The 18,848-nt window shown below is 38.4% G+C and overlaps 1 protein-coding gene across 1 annotated transcript in view; it reads right to left on the reverse strand.

Annotated features, from left to right (window-relative positions):
• The window catches only part of AHCTF1 (AT-hook containing transcription factor 1), a 79,387-nt gene that overhangs the window by 48,186 nt on the left and 12,353 nt on the right, over positions 1–18,848 (reverse strand). The window contains exons 3-9 of the mRNA XM_044915968.1: positions 18,422–18,546; positions 15,986–16,239; positions 11,832–12,012; positions 7,216–7,423; positions 6,035–6,151; positions 1,843–1,927; positions 133–283 (exon numbers count right to left, since the gene is read on the reverse strand). Coding sequence (XP_044771903.1) covers positions 133–283; positions 1,843–1,927; positions 6,035–6,151; positions 7,216–7,423; positions 11,832–12,012; positions 15,986–16,239; positions 18,422–18,539 — 1,114 coding nt within the window. The 5' untranslated portion in view covers positions 18,540–18,546. The remainder of the gene's footprint in view (positions 1–132; positions 284–1,842; positions 1,928–6,034; positions 6,152–7,215; positions 7,424–11,831; positions 12,013–15,985; positions 16,240–18,421; positions 18,547–18,848) is intronic.

The raw sequence follows: 18,848 nt of genomic DNA on the forward strand, positions 1-18,848 counted from the left end.
CCTAAAGAATATTCCAATTTTTTAACTGCCAGGAGTATGAACTCTAAAAAGCAGTCTGTCAAATCTTACATCAAGATAACTATTAAAATCAAGCATTCCATATGACATATAATAAGAGTGCTTTTAAGCAACCTTCATTCATACCTTCCTCTCTGTCGCCATGATACCGATATTTCTCTATACTCTGGCATCCCAACAGTTTGGTATTACTAGTCTGTCCCCTCAAAGGAAACATGCCACCCGTGAGGTCCAGTGTGTATCTTTCTTCACAGTACTCTAACCCCTGAAACAGAAAATCTCTATCTTAATGGAATTCTAAGCCAGAAATCATTCAAAAATTAAATGTTCTCTGTATTTAAAGAGTTTTTACATGATACAAAGAAAACACAAAAAAGTTTAAGAGTAAAGAGAGCAAATCACTGAAAAGGGCTCTGAAATTTTATATAGCATAAAACACAGATAAAAGGCTAAACTTAGTCTCTTGAAAACAGTGACCAACAAACCTTCTAAAAAAGTTATCAACCACGGGAACCTTCAGGCACTTTTGGCTGGAGTGTGAACTGGACTAACCATCACTATTCTCTACAAAGATACTCCAGGCCAGCAAACCTGCTCCTCTGTTCTCAGAGAAATTCTTGCTCTAGAATAGCAGCCCACACATTTTTTTTTGTTCATCAATCTCTTTAAGAAGCTGGGGCGCCTGGGTGGTGCAGTCAGGTGAGTGTCTGACTCTTGGTTTCAGCTCAGGTCGTGGTCTCAGGGTCATGGTAAGATTTAGCCCCACAATGGGCTCCATGCTCAGCAGAGTCTGCTTGGGATCCTCTCTTCTTCTCCCTACCCCTCCCACTTGTGCATGCCTGCTCTCTCTCTCTCAAATAAATAAATCTTTAGTGGGAAAAAAAAGAAAAGAATCTAAGAAAGCTATTAAACTCCCCTAGAAAAATGCATAATCATAAAAATGTCACACATAATTCACAGACTTCATGGATTCTTTAAAGCCCATCCACATAACTTCAAACACTAGGTTAAGAAAGACTGTTCTACAGAAAGGAATGTAGGGGCTGACCACGTAGCTATTAGCAGCACACCACCTTTTCTTCAAATTCAGCTGGAGAAACAGTCATCTGAAAGGCTAATGCATTCATCCTCTTTTGTAAGTGGCAAGACCATTTTTTTAATTAAAAAAATGTGTATTTTTTTAAGATTTTTATTTTTAAGTGGGGCGCCTGGTTGCCTCAGCCAGTTGAGCATCTGACTCTTGATTTTGGCTCAGGTCATGATCTCAGGGTTGTGAGATCAAAAGCCCCACATCAGGCTCCGTGCTGAACGTGGAGCCTACTTAAGATCCTCTCTCCCTCTCCCTGCCACCTACCCCACTTGCGCTTTTTCAAAAAAACAAAACAAAACAAAAAACATTTTTAAGTAATCTCTACACCCAACGTGGGGCTCAAACTCACAACCCCGAGATCAAGGGTTGCATGCTCCACTGACTGAGCCAGTCGGGTGCCCCAAGACTGTTTATAAAGTCACCCCATGGCTTACTGCTTGATATATTAGAGCAACAAAGTGCGGCATATTTTCCTGTGTACCAATTAGGTCACAAGATGAGTTGTGTCCAATCCCCTCATTTTAGATGAAAATGATACGTGGGGAAGTTAAGAAGGCTATGTTGGTAAAACTGCTAGTCTTCTGATCCCTAATCTAACACTTTTTTCATTACATTGTGATACAGTATTAACTTGAATAGAAGAATAACTTTTCAATGTTAATATCTTAAAGACTAAAAAAGGCAAAACAATGATAAAATGGTCATAATGAACCCATATTCCCAGTACCATTTACCTCATACAAGACTTGTCCTGATGCCAAACACTTTCTATCACCAAAGGCCAGCTGAAGTAGATGTAAACTCAACACATCCCCTTCACTGAAAGAAACAGAAACGAGCTGAGAATAAACACTCAAGATCCTACTAATATATCAAGCAGCTCTTTCTGTCTAGTATACAATACTGAGTGCACAGGACAAAACTAAGGTCAACATGAAGAACTTACTGTGATTTAGTTTTCACAAAATGCAGTCCTTTGAAACAATAACTGATTTTTATTTTTAACAGATTCTAATTAACTTAAGCTGATGTTATTTGGACACTTTAGGTGACCCCTTATGTGGCAGAGACTACAGCGGTGTACCCAACACCGCTTCTCCCCGTCTTTAACAGGTGTGCTCTGAGCTGGGTGCAGGAGGCCCACGTTCTGGCCAACAGGATGTATACAGAATTATCCCATGGCAACTACAGAAAACTGTCCTTAGGGGACTGCATGTCCTTTGTTCCTTCTTCCACCATCTCGTTATGCTTCTACCTAAAATGAAGATCTTGCTGCCCGGGACCACAGGATGAGGGCTATACAGTATGAATATAAAGCAAAGATCCCAAATCAACTCCTCACTGCTCAAGGACAGCGTGCAGTAAGTATTAAGAGCACAGATTTCCATATTGTCTGAATGTGAATTCTTATTCTTTCTGGCTGATCTTTCTTAGAACACATATTCTACTTGGCCTCCAGGATACCACATGATCTTCATGTTCCTCACACTACACTATCCATAGTCCTCTGCTGGCTGTTCTACCCTCTGCTTCTCCACCATCAATTATCTCCACGTGCAGAAGGATTCCCAGCTTTCTTCTCTACTGTTCTCACTCTGGGCTAGTGGTTCCCTATCTTGGTTGCTTATTATTACAATCATCAAAGAAGCTTTGACAAAATACTAATGCTCAGACCCTCCCATCAGAAACTAATTTAGACCAGACCAAACTCATATACTTACCTTATCCTGGCCTCCATGGCCCTATATAAACTAGTTCTACTCTTCTGACCTCATCTATGACCAGTCTGCATTCTACCCTTTACCGTTCTTCTTCCTTTTCCTTGAGACATTTTTCTAAGGCCTTTGCATTCTTTCCCCGAGATCTCCCCCATGGCTCTCCTACCTACCTGCCCCAACTGACTTTGTTCAAATCTCCCCAACTACACTATCTAAAAGAGCAGTTCCCTATACCACACATTCCATATCTCCTCTCCCAGCTTTTTCTGTATTTAACATCACTAACTGAAATTATATGAAATACATGCACTAGTATATTTATGAAATATACTCGCTGAAATAGAACATCTGGAAGAACAGAAATTTATTGGTGCTACGCATTGTTACATTTTCGACAACAGTCACTAGCACATATAAACACTCAATGATTTTGTGGAATGAATAAACACATGGACATGAAACAAAGACAAATAACCTCTAAAAGACCAAATATTAAATAAGACAAACTGCATACAACCAACATTAAAGGGAACACCAGTCACTTTTCCATATTACAAAATTAATGTGGCTTGATTGATGAATCACTGACCTCTACCTCTGAAACCAATAATACATTATATGTTAATTAATTGAATTTAAATAAAAGTAAGTTTTAAAAATTTAATGTGGCTTTTATTATAATTGATGAGCACTATGGCAACAATTTAAGATCTATACTCATGTAATTCTGTGGTGATATAATCACTCTACGGTGATTTTTTTTTCCTTTTTTATTGTTTAAATAATCACTCTGATGGGGAAAAGGAAGGAGCACATCATCGTCTTTCTTAATTTAGACTTATAATCTAAGTTTATATTATTTTCATTTACTTATAATACCAATAACATCCACTTAAATATACCAGTATGTGTGTAAGTATCACTTATATATGTAGGTGTTGTTTCCAGTATACAAGTATTATTTATACATGTATATACATACTATTTGTATATGTGTACACAAATATATTTTTATTGCATATTGTTCATAGACATATATGAACAAATGTAAATAATTTTATATATCATTTCCGGGAGCTCACAGACTGCTCTATGTCTACACACAGATCACAGGTCAGGAATTCTGCTTTAAATCATATTACATACACATACCAATATATATCACAGTCTTCATCAGATTCTCAAAGAGGCCCATGACATACTAATTTAAGGGCCCAAATCAAAGACTAGAAGTCCACAAAAATACCACTCTCAAAAATATCTCACATCAGTAATAGTGACAAATGCAAAGTAAATCATGCAGAAATAAATAACCCAACTTACCAATTAAATTAACCCTGTCCTATTAAAAGAATATTATATACAGTACTAGAAAGTGGTTTACAAGTCATTAGAGAATTGTTCCTATGGGTTACTTCCTCGGTGTGTTGTGAATAATGAATACAAGTAAATACAGGGCATCACCTTGTTAAGAGAAACCGAAAACAGTATATTCTGCCCATATTTTAAACTATGATTCATTTGTGCTTCAAATGCAAATACATGTGACCCTTGAACAACACAAGTTTCAACTGTGTGGTCCATTTGTATGCAGATTTTTTTCAATAAATACAGTGGGAAGTTTTTTGGAGATTTGTGACAGTTTGAAAAACCTTGCAGATGAACCACATAGCATAGATATACTGAAAAAATTAAGCAAAAAGGCATTAAAGAATACAGTGTGTAACACATTTAACACACAAAATACGTGCTAATTATTGATGTTTATTGGTAGGGCTTCCAGTCAACAGCAGGCTATTAGTAGCTAAATTTGGGAGGGGGCAGGTGTCAAAAGTTTTCATGGATTTCTGACTTCACAGAGGGGTCAGAGCCCCAGCTCCCACCTTGTTCAAGAATCAGCTGTAGAGAGCTCTGAAAACTACCTCAAAAAAGGACAAAGGAAGCGCATACATTTCACAAGGATTTTACAAAAGAAAATCAGGAACAGAGAATATTCAGATAGCTTCATGATTATAATAGAGTGGGCATCACTTACAGATAACACCAAAAGAATCAAGAGTGGTATGGTAAAAAAGAAGTCAGACTTATTCACCAAGTTCCAAAATAAGAGGAAAGCACTCTAGAGTTTAGTGTGAGAAATTCAGAAAAAGTAAAATACAAAAACCCACATAAAGAATAAAAAATTAATGGAACTTATCCTAAGAGACAGTCCTAGGAGGAAAAATAAGCAGAATACAACAACTGTTTAGATGAAAGTCCCCTCACATTCCCCACCACCCAGAGCCCTCACAGGTCACATCCCTCCAATTGCTGCCCCCCCCCCCCAGATGAATGGAAATACGGGTTTGACTCAAGGAGGGGGTAGCCTAACAGCAGGCTCTGTATTTTCATTTCAGTATTTTTCCAGGATTGACAAATTTCAAAGTGGCAAATCAATTCTCCATTTCCTGACTTACTACAGAGTAAGGCAAGACCAAACCACCAAGTGGAGACATAAGAACACAAAACCCCAAGTGACCACAATGCAGGTTGCCTAGAGCCCAAGGCAGGATGGACTTGGGAAGAGAAAAGTACTGGGAAGCGCACATTATCACCATCAAGCCATTTATACCACAAGCTCAACTGTTTCACTGATCATCCAAGAAAGAACAAAAGAAAAATAAGAAGAAAATCAATACTTACACTATTCTAGTTGAACAAATTTAACTGGTTAGAATTCAGTTGAAAGATTTCTCACTAACTGTAATTGGGACAAAATTAGACCTTATGACAGAAAAATTAACCAAGTTAATGCTGAGAATATACTGAAAAAGGCAAACAGGAGGACCAGGGAACAGAGTAAGGGTAAATAAAAACGAGAGAGGCATACACAACAAAGAGAAGAAATGAGATTATAAAAGTGTAAGAACACAGAAGGCCATAAAAATTGTCTAAGGCAATAAGAGGCTGCTCACTCCCCTATATTGGCTTACTCTTAGAAACAGCATTCAAACAAGTCAAACAAGCACCATTTCTTAATATCCCAGAATTTACTCAACCATGTCGAAACAATCATTTAACTTTCAAAATCATTTCAACTACCACTCATTAATTCACTGAACTATGCTGTTTTCACTAAAAAGACAAATACTACAAGACTTTCCAAAAGAAATGAACTGCTGCCTCATCTTTGACAAGTGTTTTTAAAAACCACACGCATCACACTTACCTATCTTGTGTCGACTGAACAGCCCACAAGTAACAGCAATTACGCGGATCATTCTCAGGTTCCTGAAAAGTGACCGCATACACGGGAACTCTTCCACCCTCCAGCTGTGTGTAGTATCTACAACAGGCACAAAAAATAGGACAGTTCATACTGGGTCTCATGTGAAAATCTGGGTTGGAGCATCTACTGTTCACACGATCATCTGATCTTAATGCACAGGGCACAGGACAGTGAGGCAACAGGCATGGCCGGGGGAAGGGCCAAAACTACTAGTGTGCCCACATATGCGCATGTGGGAACTCATGCCTCCTGTCAGGTGAGGATGCGCCACTGTGGGCTGCTCCCAGCTAGAGGCCCCCTAGGAAAGATGAACACGGACACAACACTCCACCTCAGCTGCCTGCGCTTAGTTTCCTCACCATGACACCCCAGAGCCATCAGAGAAGCCCACCGCAAGCTGGTTCGTCCTGCTGATGTAGCGAAGGGCTGACATGGGAGTGCCCGTGAGGGAGAATCTGAAGAATTCCCACAAACCACTTGGAAAGCACAGTTCGCCAAGAGAGAACAGTGCCAGGGGAAAGCCTGTGGAAGCCAGGTTCTCCAGGCATTCACTGAGCAGCAATTCCAAGACAAGAGCTGGTAAAAAGTTCTCAAGCAAAGAGAGTTGAGGTGGACTTGCCCTAGGGAGCTACTAGGTAACAGCACTGCCACTTCATCACTAGTATGTGCTTAAAAAAAAAAAAAAAATCCAATATGCCTTGAAAAAAAATGAATATTAAATTGACAACTTATGAGAAAAACAGGCATCTACTTAACTCTTCAGAGAGATTAAAAGTCTATAATGCCGATCTGCTACCTCCCTCAATTAAGGGCACTTCCCTCAATAAAGGGTTAATTTTGCAGCAATTTTTTAAAAAGATTTTTTATTTAAAAAAAAAAAAAAGAGGGGCACCTGGCTGGCTCAGTCAGAAGAGCATGGAACTCTTGATCTTGGAGTCATGAGTTCGAGCCTCAGATAGTGTGCAGAGATTACTTAAATAAATAAAACTTAAAAAAAAAAAAAAGTCTTATTTTTAACCATACCCTTTTCTCTTTATGCTAATTTTAAAATAGTAATAATTAAGTACAAGTTATATTCAGAAAGAAACTACCAATAACCGAGAGAAGAAAGTCATACTTACTCTCTTTTCATGCTCTTCATATTCCAAAGAGCTAGGTAGCCATCAGAGAAGCCCACGGCAAGCTGGTTCGTCCTGCTGATGTAGCGAAGGGCTGACACGGGAGTGCCCGACGGGCTCACAAGCTGGAAACACAGGTGGCGGCCCTCGCGCATCACAGTCTCCCTGATGTGTGGAACTTCGGCCGGGATGCCGGTTACAACTTCAAGGTCTAGAAAAACAAGACAAAGTAAGATTAACAGATCATAACAACCATAAAAGCAAATGTGTCACCCACTATTCAAGCTTCAACTGAGGACTACTGTGGTCAATTAAAATCAGATCAGTGATAACAAAGCATGCTGAACTATAAAACAGCCAACCATACCTAGGTTAAATGCTCTAATTTTCAAAATACATTTAACTGTGTAATTTTAAAAAAAAACCTTAGGGTACATCTCAAATATCTGAAGTACACTTTTTTAAAAAAGGATTACACAATTTCCTTAATAATCATAAACAAAGCTGACAGGGTTTTCTTTTTTTTTTCCTAGATTTTATTTATTCATTTTAGACAGAGAGAAAGAGTGAGCGAGCACAAGCAGGGGAAAGGGGCAGAGAGAGAAGCAGGCTCCCGGCTAAGCAGGGAGCCCAGTGCGGGGCTCGATCCCAGGACTCTGGGATCGTGACCTGAGCTGAAGGCAGACACTAAACCAACTGAGCCACCCAGCGCCCCTCTTTTTTTTTTTTTTTAAACAAAAAGCTGATGGGTTTCCTTATTCAAATTTAGAACTAAGAACCTAAATATTCCCCTTGGAGAAATGGCCGGTTCCAGGCCTGGGGCAGAAAATATGTTAAGATGAGCCTAGGACATCTTGTGCCAGAAATCTAGGAAACTGATTATCAAAGTCTAAAGGGGATCTGTGAGACTACATGAAGAGGTGCTCATGAGTTTAAAAAAAAAATTTCTTTTGAACATCAGTAAACAATAATGAAAGTAAATGAATGAAACACATGAAGTATGCAAAACCTCCTGAGTTCCTGTCCTCACCAACAAAAGACCTTACTGAACCATTTTAAGTAACTGGGTACCAGCTCCTTACTCTGAAAATTAGTACTTAAAAAAATAGTAAGCATTCATCCTGCCTCTTCCGTACAAACTGTATTTCAGGGTAAACAAATAGCCCTAGTTATAATGAGAAAATTCTTTAGATTAACATAATTTTATGTATCATTTTTGTATCCCCTACTGAATCAAGAGATTTAAGGTAACAATCTCAATGGATGAAACAATTCATTTAAATTGGGTTTTTCAAGCTTGGCTCCACGGACACTCTGGGTCAGATAAATCTTTGCCGAGGGGAACAGTCCTACGCACTGCAAGATGGTAAACTGCATCCCCAGGCCTGTCTATTAGATGGCAGTAGCACCATCTCCCTCCAGGAGCAACAACCAAAAATGTCCCCAGGATATTATCAAAGATCCCCTAGAAGGCAAACGTCACCCCTGGCTGAGAATCACTGGTACAAAGGCAGATGGGAAACTTTAACAAGGAAGGACTGCAGTGTCATCATCTGGACCCACTGATCACTAAAGGTGAAACAAGACATCATGTCCTCCCGATATGATACAGTAGGAAATATCCAGCACTTCTGGAAGTGTCCTTGCCAAATGTCACATTTGAACCTAATCAGAGCTAACTTACATTTGCAGAAAATACAAAATGTAAATGACACCACATGAAAACACTCCACTAATTCCAAAATGTGGGGCATTCTATCAGATAAACTAACTTCTCCAACAAGTCAGTAGAACTAAAAATAAATAGGAAAGGAGAAGTTAGAGGAAGGTCTGCTCTACATTCAAGGAGACAGGAGACAACTCAAATGTCATGTGTGGACCTTGTTCGGATCCGGATTCAAACAATACAAATGCAAAAAGATGCTCTAGAGCCATGTAATTACGGACTAGTTATTAGACTATTGCAAGGAATTATTATTATAGTTAGGAATGATAATGGCATTACGATTATACAGGACAGCCAATATTTGCTTTAAATTAATGCAGAGGCAAAAGGAGGAAGAGGGAAAAGAAAGAAAAAAGATGCACATATGGTAAGTTCTGAAAACAATTTAGGTGACGGGTATGTGGGAATTCTTATATTCTTCTACTTGAAGATCTCTGAAATCTTCAATAAAAGGAAAAATACTCAGGCCCATATATTGATACAACCACGAGCAAGGGCAGACTCCCTCAATGCTGTTATGAAGAAGGGAAAAATCATACATTGTACTTGAACAATTACTCTCCTAATCCCTTCTGCTTCTGATTATTTTTCCAAAGAGCAAGGATTAAACTTTGCCAAAATAAGTACTTCATACAACGGAATAATGTACACTTATTCAAGAGAGTAAGGTAGGCTCTAGCTGTATTGATGTGGAAAGATGTACAATACCATTAGGTTTAGAAAAGTTGTAAAACAGTATATAGTATGATAAATATTAGGAATTTCACTTTTTTTTTTTAAAAAAGATTTTATTTATTAGAGTAAGAGCACGCATGCACAAGCGTGGGAGGGGCAGAAGGAGGAGAAACACTGAGCAGGGAGCCCAATGTGGGACTCGATCCCAGGACGCTGGGATCATGACCTGAGCCAAAGGCAGACGCTTAACTGACTGAGCCACCCAGGCGCCCCGGAACTTCACTTTCTATATTACGTGTATTACAGCAAAGTCCAAATAGCTGTAATCATAAATTACTTTTGTAAACAAAAACTTTTGCATTAAACCCCAATTTTTTATTCAATGGCTTTGTAAATCTTATAACTGAGAAAGGATTTTGATCTCTGATCACAATCCAAAGAGTTCCATTATAAAATCATCCTTGTGCTGAATTCAACTACTGATTGCTGATCTCTGAAATAAAGGATGTTTTAACTCCACTATTTTGGTCTGAAGAGAGGTTTATTTTTAAGATTTTATTTATTTGACAGAGAGAGACACAGCAAGAGAGGAACATAAGCAGGGGGAGTGGGAGAGGGAGAAGCAGGCTTCCAGCCGAGCAGGGAGCCCAATGCGGAGCTCAATCCCAGGACCCTGAGATCATGACCTGAGCCGAAGGCAGACGCTTAACGAGTGAGCCACCCAGGCGCCCCTGAAGAGAGTTTTAATTATGAATACAAGCATCTTAATTAGCCTTACATGTAGAATGATATTGTCTACAAAACTCTGGAACAAAATTCCATCAAGACTACTGAAGTCCTTGGGTGCCTGGGTGGCTCAGTTGGTTAAGCGACTGCCTTCGGCTCAGGTCATGATCCTGGAGTCCCTGGATCGAGTCCCGCATCGGGTTCCCTGCTGAGCAGGGAGTCCGCTTCTCCCTCTGACCCTCCCTCCTTTCATGCTCTATCTCATTCTCTCTCTCAAATAAATAAATAAAATCTTAAAAAAAAAAAAAAAGACTACTGAAGTCCTCTACCAAGTTTTCTATAAAGAGCAGTTCAAGCACTTCTAATATTCTATAAATACATTTTTAATTACTGTTATTTCTGCTAGTCAATTCTTTTCTTTTAAACTTTACCCAGGGTTAATCAGTCAGATCTTTGTACATATCAGATTTTGTTTCTATCACTGTGAGAATTTTTCTTCTTTTTTTTTTTCTTAAGTGTCCATGTGGCCATTATTTCTGCCAAATCAAGTTCTTTCAAGTCGTATTTTACAGATTTAAAATTTTGCTCAGAAATTTGATTTGGTTCTTAAATTTCTGGTTAAATACAATTTTTACTACTTGAAGTTTTAATTAGTTTTACTACGCACTGACAATTTTTATTAGTTATGCTCATTATAAATTGGGATAAAATAATTATTTGTTTCTTAGCTAATCCACAGAGAAACCGATCTGCCCTAATAGTACAGGACTGCTTTAACTATTAAGAAGGTCTTCAAGATCAAATGGTCCTTTCCTGAAACTTTTTAACACATACATTTTTTAAGATTTTTAGGTTAGTTCTCCTCCCTGTATAAATCAATCATTTAAATGTCCCATAAATAAAAATCAAAGAACGGAAAACATTTGATGAGAAGATTTATAAACATTATTAGTGTTAAAGGAAGAAAATTCTCCTCAATTTGTAAAAATATGAGTAAGCATTAGTTCTATCTTAGGATGTTATTTTGTGAAAGAAAACCTTCGATTACTATTTTATTTCCTATTACACTACCTTATTTCTAACTTGGCCTTACCGTAGGCACATAACTAGCGTGCCAAAAACACTGTTAGATCCTACACAGCTGGACAGTTTTATACTGTCTGATAAAGATCAAGATTTTATACCTTCAGCCCTTCTTCTGGCATATACTTAATAACAGCTATTTTTCAAGTGTATACGGAAAAACAAATCAAAATCTCCATTTCTGTCAATACCTACTTTAAGTATATGAATAACTCATCAATAAAATAGAGTAACTCATGCAAAAAGTATCCAGTGCCCAAAACAATAATACAGTAAGTCCAAACAATAAAAGAAACAAAGACACATGAAGAGAAGCTTCTATATAAAAAATTTTCAATATTTAAGGGAAAAAACCCAATCCATTGCATCAGAGTATTCAGGTGCTCAGTTTTGGGTTTGAAACAATTACCTGAGGCCTCTAATTCATTCTGACTGCATGACATGTCATCCAAACACAGGTCAATAAGAAGGATCTGTCCAACATCGGTCACCACTGCAGCCACACCAAAAAGCCATCGGAGGCTTGGGTGCAAATGCTGAGTGCCGGCACTGGCTCCTCCATGACTAATTATGGGTTCAATCGCGGTCACCTAGAAAGCAGAATACAGCATTTGTTTTTCTTATACAAAGTGAGAAAATACAATGAAAAAACACAATAAACAAATTTGGATGTTAAAGCAGGTTATTAGTTACCATGGATTTAAACATTTTCTACTAGAGAATTATAAATTTGCATTTGATACTTGTGAATCTGAATAACATAATGAAATCTTCAGATAAAATAGAAATGACACCATTATTTCAATATATAACAAATCATGCCGCTGCAATAACTGATGTTTACTGAAAGCTTACTATATGCCAGGCCTTGTGCTAACTGGTTCATGTAATGTTCATGATAACCCTGGATATTGGATCATATATAATTCTACCTGTTCAAAGATGAAACCACCCTGAAACTTAGAAAGTTTAGCTGTGGTTATTCAAGTCACACAGACATTAAGTGTAAAACTCAAATCTAGATTTTTCTCTTCAAAGCTCTCAACCAGCTACTCCATGATTAGATAGCCTCTTTTCCTAAGGAAGAGTAAAAATAAATCATTCAAAAAAAATTTACTGTTTACTCTTTAAAATAAAAGTCTTGCTTATGCCTTAGCCTGAAGAGGTCTAACCTTCTTTAAAAGGGCCATATTACAATGGACTTCACACTAAGCTTCGGCAGTGACTGGATCACTGATATTTAACAAGAACTTAAACTATTTTTAAAAAATCATACTGTAGGGGTGCCTGGGTGGCTCAGTCGTTAAGCATCTGCCTTCGGCTCAGGTCATGGTCCCAGGTCCTGGGATCAAGCCCCGCATCAGGCTCCCTGCTCCGCAGGAAGCCTGCTTCTCCCTCTCCCACTCCCCCTGCTTGTATTCCCTCTCTCACTCTGTCAAATATTTTTTTAAAAAAATTAAAATTGGGCGCCTGGGTGGCTCAGTTGGTTAAGCCACTGCCTTCAGCTCAGGTCATGATCCTGGAGTCCCGAGATCGAGTCCTGCATCGGGCTCCCTGCTCAGCGGGGAGCCTGCTTCGCCCTCTGACCCTCCCCCCTCTCATGCTCTCTCTCTCTATCTCATTCTCTCTCTCAAATAAATAAATAAAATCTTAAAAAAAATAAAATAAAATAAAAAATAAAAAATTAAAATAAAAAAATATCATACTATAGCTACATTACAGTTATGTTTTTACCTCTTCCTCTCATGAGTCAAATTTTAAATGTCTGTACCTAAGTAAATAGTCTGTATTTTATACTCAGCTTTCCTTCTGTTTCCTATTAATTCACAAGAATTAAGTATGATATATGATAATTAAGTGTTTAGTGACTTCTATTATGATACTGATGAGTCCTAGAAAGGAGGAAATTTATTATCAATGGTTTATGCATTAATACAAGTTAAGTTTGTTTCGGGCTGTAATCTATTATCACAGACTAAAGCCTGGCTCTGTCTATATTTCATTGGTACACAAAACATTCTAGTGTTTCTAATTCTGAAAGCTGTAATTTCATGGACTGTCTTCCTTTTCTAAATTATGGCAATAATGTCTATAAATACTAGAGCACCGTCTCTTCAATTCCCTCAGATAGGAATTAAGAACTCTATCTGTTTGCATTCCCCATACAAATACTCTGAATTAACTGATAATGGTACCTTAATTAGTAAGGCAGTTAAAAGCAAACAAATTTAACAGGGGATACTGTGCCCTAGCCAAAAAACAACTAGTTAACCAAACTTGTATGGAAGGTTATCTATCACTACTCTCTTCATCTTTCCCTTCTCCCTCTTCCATGGGATGCCAGCCATCCACACAACTGAGCAACCAGGAACTTATCTAGAACTCTTGTTCTGGGGCGCCTGGGTGGCTCACTCGTTAAGCGTCTGCCTTTGGCTCAGGTCATGATCCCAGGATCCTGGGATTGAGCCCCGCATCAGGCTCCCCGCTCGGCTGGAAGCCTGCTTCTCTCTCCCACTCCCCCTGCTCGTGTTCCCTCTCTCGCTGTGTCTCTCTGTGTCAAATAAATAAGATCTTAAAAAAAACAAAACAGTCTGCCTTCAGCTCAGGTCATGACCTTGGGGTCCTGGGATGGAGCCCCAAGTTGGGCTCCATGCTCAGCCAGGGAGTCTGCTTCTCCTTCTCCCTCTGCCCCTCCCTCCTGCTCATGTGTGCACACGCGTGCTCTCTCTCTCTCCCTCAAATAAATAAAAATCTTTAAAAAATAAAAAAAATAAGTCTTGTTCCTTTTCATTTACTCTTTTTTTTTTTAAGATTTAATTTATTTATTTGAGAGAGAGAATGAGATAGAGCATGAGAGGGGGGAGGGTCAGAGGGAGAACCAGACTCCCTGCTGAGCAGTGAGCCCGATGCAGGACTCGATCCCGGGACTCCAGGATCATGACCTGAGCCGAAGGCAGTCGCTTAACCAACTGAGCCACCCAGGCGCCCCCTTTTCATTTACTCTTAACCAAATGATGAACAGGTCCTACCCATGTCACCTCCTGAGTGTACTCTGAATCTGCCCCATCATCTCCGTTTCCAGAGTCATTTCCCTGGTTTGGCTCATCATCATTATCTGCCCGAACTACTCCAATCCAACGAGCTTTTTACACTATAGAGTTCTGCTTTAAACTTAAAATGACTTCACCAGAGACTTCAGGCAGTGGCCACAAACTGCAAACAAGGCCATTTACTATCTGAACGCTGAGCACTTCTAGACCCCACCTCCGCCTTCCCCTCTCCCACAGCCATTCCAAATAAGGTCAGTTCCCAAATGTTCTAAATACTATGACTTTTTACATGCTGGTCTCTTTGCCTGAAACGTCCAACCTCTATGAATAGAAATTATCCACCTGTTTCGTTTCCATGTTCCATGTGCTTGAGTTTACCAAAATACTCATTATATTTATGCTGTAAACGTATGACCTGTCTTTTCCCACTAGAGTACCAGCTTTTAACAGTGTGGACCAAGTTCTACTTATCTACTCATCTCCAAAATCTAGCACATAGTTTGATCTAGAGTAAGCACTCAATAAACTGCTAAATTAATTCTGCCTTTAAAATCTGCATTGGCAAGATTAAGATAACCAGGCTATAAACCATTTCAGACCCCTATATTTGCCCACTGAGGCAGCTTCTGTAAATGGCAAAAACATAGTATTTTGACATTTATCTCCCTCTTAACTTTAAAAATGCTATTCTATGACCACAACAGAACATTTATATGCATGCCTACATTTGTCTGTATGTTATATATTTTTATACATTGTCTATACTGTATATTGTTTATATGCTATTATATATTTGCTACATATTTTTTCCATACTATGTACAGAGAGAATTCTACTCTTACATCATTTTGTATTTATATGTGTGCATATATTTGTTAAGGACATACTTTTTTTTAGCATATGAAAGAGTAGGAATAAACCCACTGAAGAAACAACCTGAATTCAAAGTACTTCTATACTTTACTACTGGTTAAGATGTTTGGCATATGGAAGACATACATATATTAGAATTAATAAATGGTGATTAGAAATGAATCTGCTATTTAAATATTATTCAAAACTTAAACAACAGTGAAGACATATTTTCCATAGTGCTTCAAGGCTACAGTCTCAAATTAAAAAAGAAAAACAAAAAAATGCCATACTAATGAACATAATATTCTAATACAAACTTTCAGTAACCTTGAAAAACACAACTGAAGATAACAAGACTCAGATGATAATTTCATATAAAAGAATATTAGAACACTTGATGTCATCCCTACTTTCACTCTGCAATTCTGTAACCAAGAATAAGAAAGTTCTATTTTAAGTGTTAGGTTCTTTTGATAATATACTATCTTGAACCTCTTTTTGATCTTGAACTTTTAATGACAACTAACACAATGTCATAGAAGTAAATGAATTATGAATGTGCAGCTCACTGAACGTTCACAAAGTGAACACACCTGTGTCCTCAGCAGGGGGGCTCAGCTCTGAAAGCTGTAGCTCACAGGCCTTAACCAGTACCTACCCTTCCAGGAAGAACAACTGCTTTAACCACTCTGGACACGCCAAGGTCATAAAGACAGAGAACACTCCCTTCCGCTTCTTCTAATCCAATTAACAATCCAACTCTCTTCTGCCAAGAGAATTCCTTCATCGCCAGGATCACAGGAGGCTGTTGATTGACTGCACTGAATCTATACGCAGACAACCGCTCTCCTGTTAGAGAGTGCACTACCTCCAGATGTTGACCACAAGCCAGGCAAGCAAGTCCTCTTCTCCCTAGAAGAAAGGAAAGAAAAATGGAAAAAAAAAAAAAAAAGCAAAAATCTTGCTTACTTTAATACTGTATGTACACCACCTAACTAAATACAAGTTAGATCTTTTACATATATAATACGTAGCTCATTACATATATAACTTTATGTATTATCTCCAAAGGGAAATCTAAGCATTTATAGAACAGAGTGGTCCAAATTAGTGAAATATATTGAACAACTGTGACCTCAATAATAAAGTAACCATTCGGTAAAGTCACTATGCATGCTATGGGGTGCCTTTATATATGCTATAAAACAGATTATCTCATTTATTCCTTGTCACACCTCAACAAACACAACACAGAGGTAAGTTTAGTTAACTTTCATACAGTTAAATAACTTGCTCACAGATGAATGGCTACAGGGGTACCTGGGTGGCTCAGTTTGTTAAGCGTCTGCCTTCAGCTCAGGTCATGATCTCAGGGTCCTGGGATCGAGCACCACAACAGGCTCCCTGCTCCACAGGGAGTCTGCTTCTCCCTCTGCCTCTTCCACCCACCCTGCTTGTGCTCTAATAAATAAGTAAAATCTTAAAAAAAATAAATGTATGCCTACAGATACCAGAACCAGAAGTGCATCACAAGTCTAACTCCAAAATTCACACTTACACTGTGTCATACCTCAACAATTAAACCAGGTGCTCTGGGGCTCATAAAATGGAACACATGATTCTATTCCCGAAGAGTTCAAACTCTGAGAAGACATAACTAGTATAACAATAGAAAATACCAGAAGCACTTCTTGATCCCTTACTAGTCATGTTTGGATTTTATTATGTACAAAATATAAAGTAACTGGAGGTTTTTAAGCAATCTGATTTATGTTGTTATATATTACTCTAGCTGCTAAGCAGAAAATGGACAATAAGGGGGAGCACAGGATCCACATGGGGAGAGAATACCCTCTGCCTGGTCAGTGGCTGTGAATAAAGAGAACTGGATTGACTGGAGAGTCATCTTAAAGCAGGACTAAAAGGATTTGCTTATTGATGAATAAGATGTGGGGAGGTAAGTAAAACCAGAATCAAGAACATATTCGAATTTTCCCTTGAGCGGCTAGATGAATGGTGGTAACTTTTCAATTTGTGATGTCTACCATGCATCTAAGTACACAGTTGGCTATACCTCGTTGTAGCTAAGGGAGGCTACCTAGTTTAAGGAAATAGCACAGCACAAAGGAGACCCCAAACATGCCGGATTCAAAGATCACTTTCACCACTTGCTATCTGTGTAACTGGGATATTTGATTCTTAGCCACACAGAACAATGAGGGTCTAATACCTCAATGAAAAGTTGTTACAGTGCCTGCCTAAGCACTGTTACTACTTAAATGACTGGTAAGTTTTGCTGTCTACCTGCTAGGATGGATGACTGTGAATTCATTTTCAGAAGTGTCCTGTAAGATCTTTCACTTGACTGAAATCCACAATTTAATGGCTACTCTGGTATGGTTTTCTGCTGCATTATATAATCAAACTATATATTAAAATCTTGTTCACATTAGTGGAATTAAGAAACAAGACTTTCTGAATATTTTGTATTACCCAGGGCCCTACAATCAGATTTTTCTACTCATAATGACTATTTAGGTTCTAATCCAAACTCCTCACCAATAAAACTTACTGATTATAAAGAAATAACAGGGGCACCTGGGTGGCTCAGCTGGTTGAGCGTCCAACTCTTGATTTCGGCTCAGTAAAGATCTCACGGTTGTGAGATGGAGCCCTGCATCTGGCTCTGCACTGGGTGTGGAGCCTGCTTGAGACTCTCTCTCTCTCCCTCTCTCTCTGCTCCTCCCTCCCCCGCCCCTTGGCTGGTGCATGCCCGCACACTCACTCTCTCTCTTAAAAAAAAAAAAGCTGTGTATTATTTCTACTTCCTAAATATATATATCCAACACTAAAAGATACAAAGTATACAGTAGTTTTAATAAGGAAAAATGAACAATAACCACCCCAAGATTCACTGAAAATGTGTTCGAGAGTATACAGATGTTATTATATAAGTAGTTGTAGATGTTTTATAGTTATATAAGACCACTATAACTATTCTTTTTTTCTCCCACATTAAAGGAAATTACAATACATGCTCATTACTGGCTTACAAATCAATCGAATCAGTAAGTTTTCAGCAACATTACTGTACCTGCAGCAATCTTTCCATGAAGCACAGATTCCACTGTGACTTCATCTTCCAGGGCCTGAAGACTCACTTCTGGCAAGGGCAGAAGACCACTAGTCACTTTTGCTGTTAAGCCTCGCATACTTTCACTGTAAGTATTTTTAAAAGATAACATTATTATGATATATTTGTACTATAATATACTTGATTATCTCTAGCCAGAAGAAAAAAAGAAAAAGCCACCACACAAAAGTAAATAAGCTAAAACTAAAATCTGATTATAAAACCCGTTTTATGTGCTTCTGGGTCTGAGGTATTCCCACCTAAAAATATATTTCCCAACAGCTTTAGGAGAGTGTACATTTATTAAGCCAGATGTCCTAAGGATATACATGATTCCCTAGCTTGTTTGAAAACTGGTTCAATGCAATTAATCTTATTGCCTGACCCA

This window comes from Neomonachus schauinslandi, chromosome 6 (genome assembly GCF_002201575.2).
Source record: "Neomonachus schauinslandi chromosome 6, ASM220157v2, whole genome shotgun sequence".
In the NCBI taxonomy this organism is placed as follows: domain Eukaryota; kingdom Metazoa; phylum Chordata; class Mammalia; order Carnivora; family Phocidae; genus Neomonachus; species Neomonachus schauinslandi.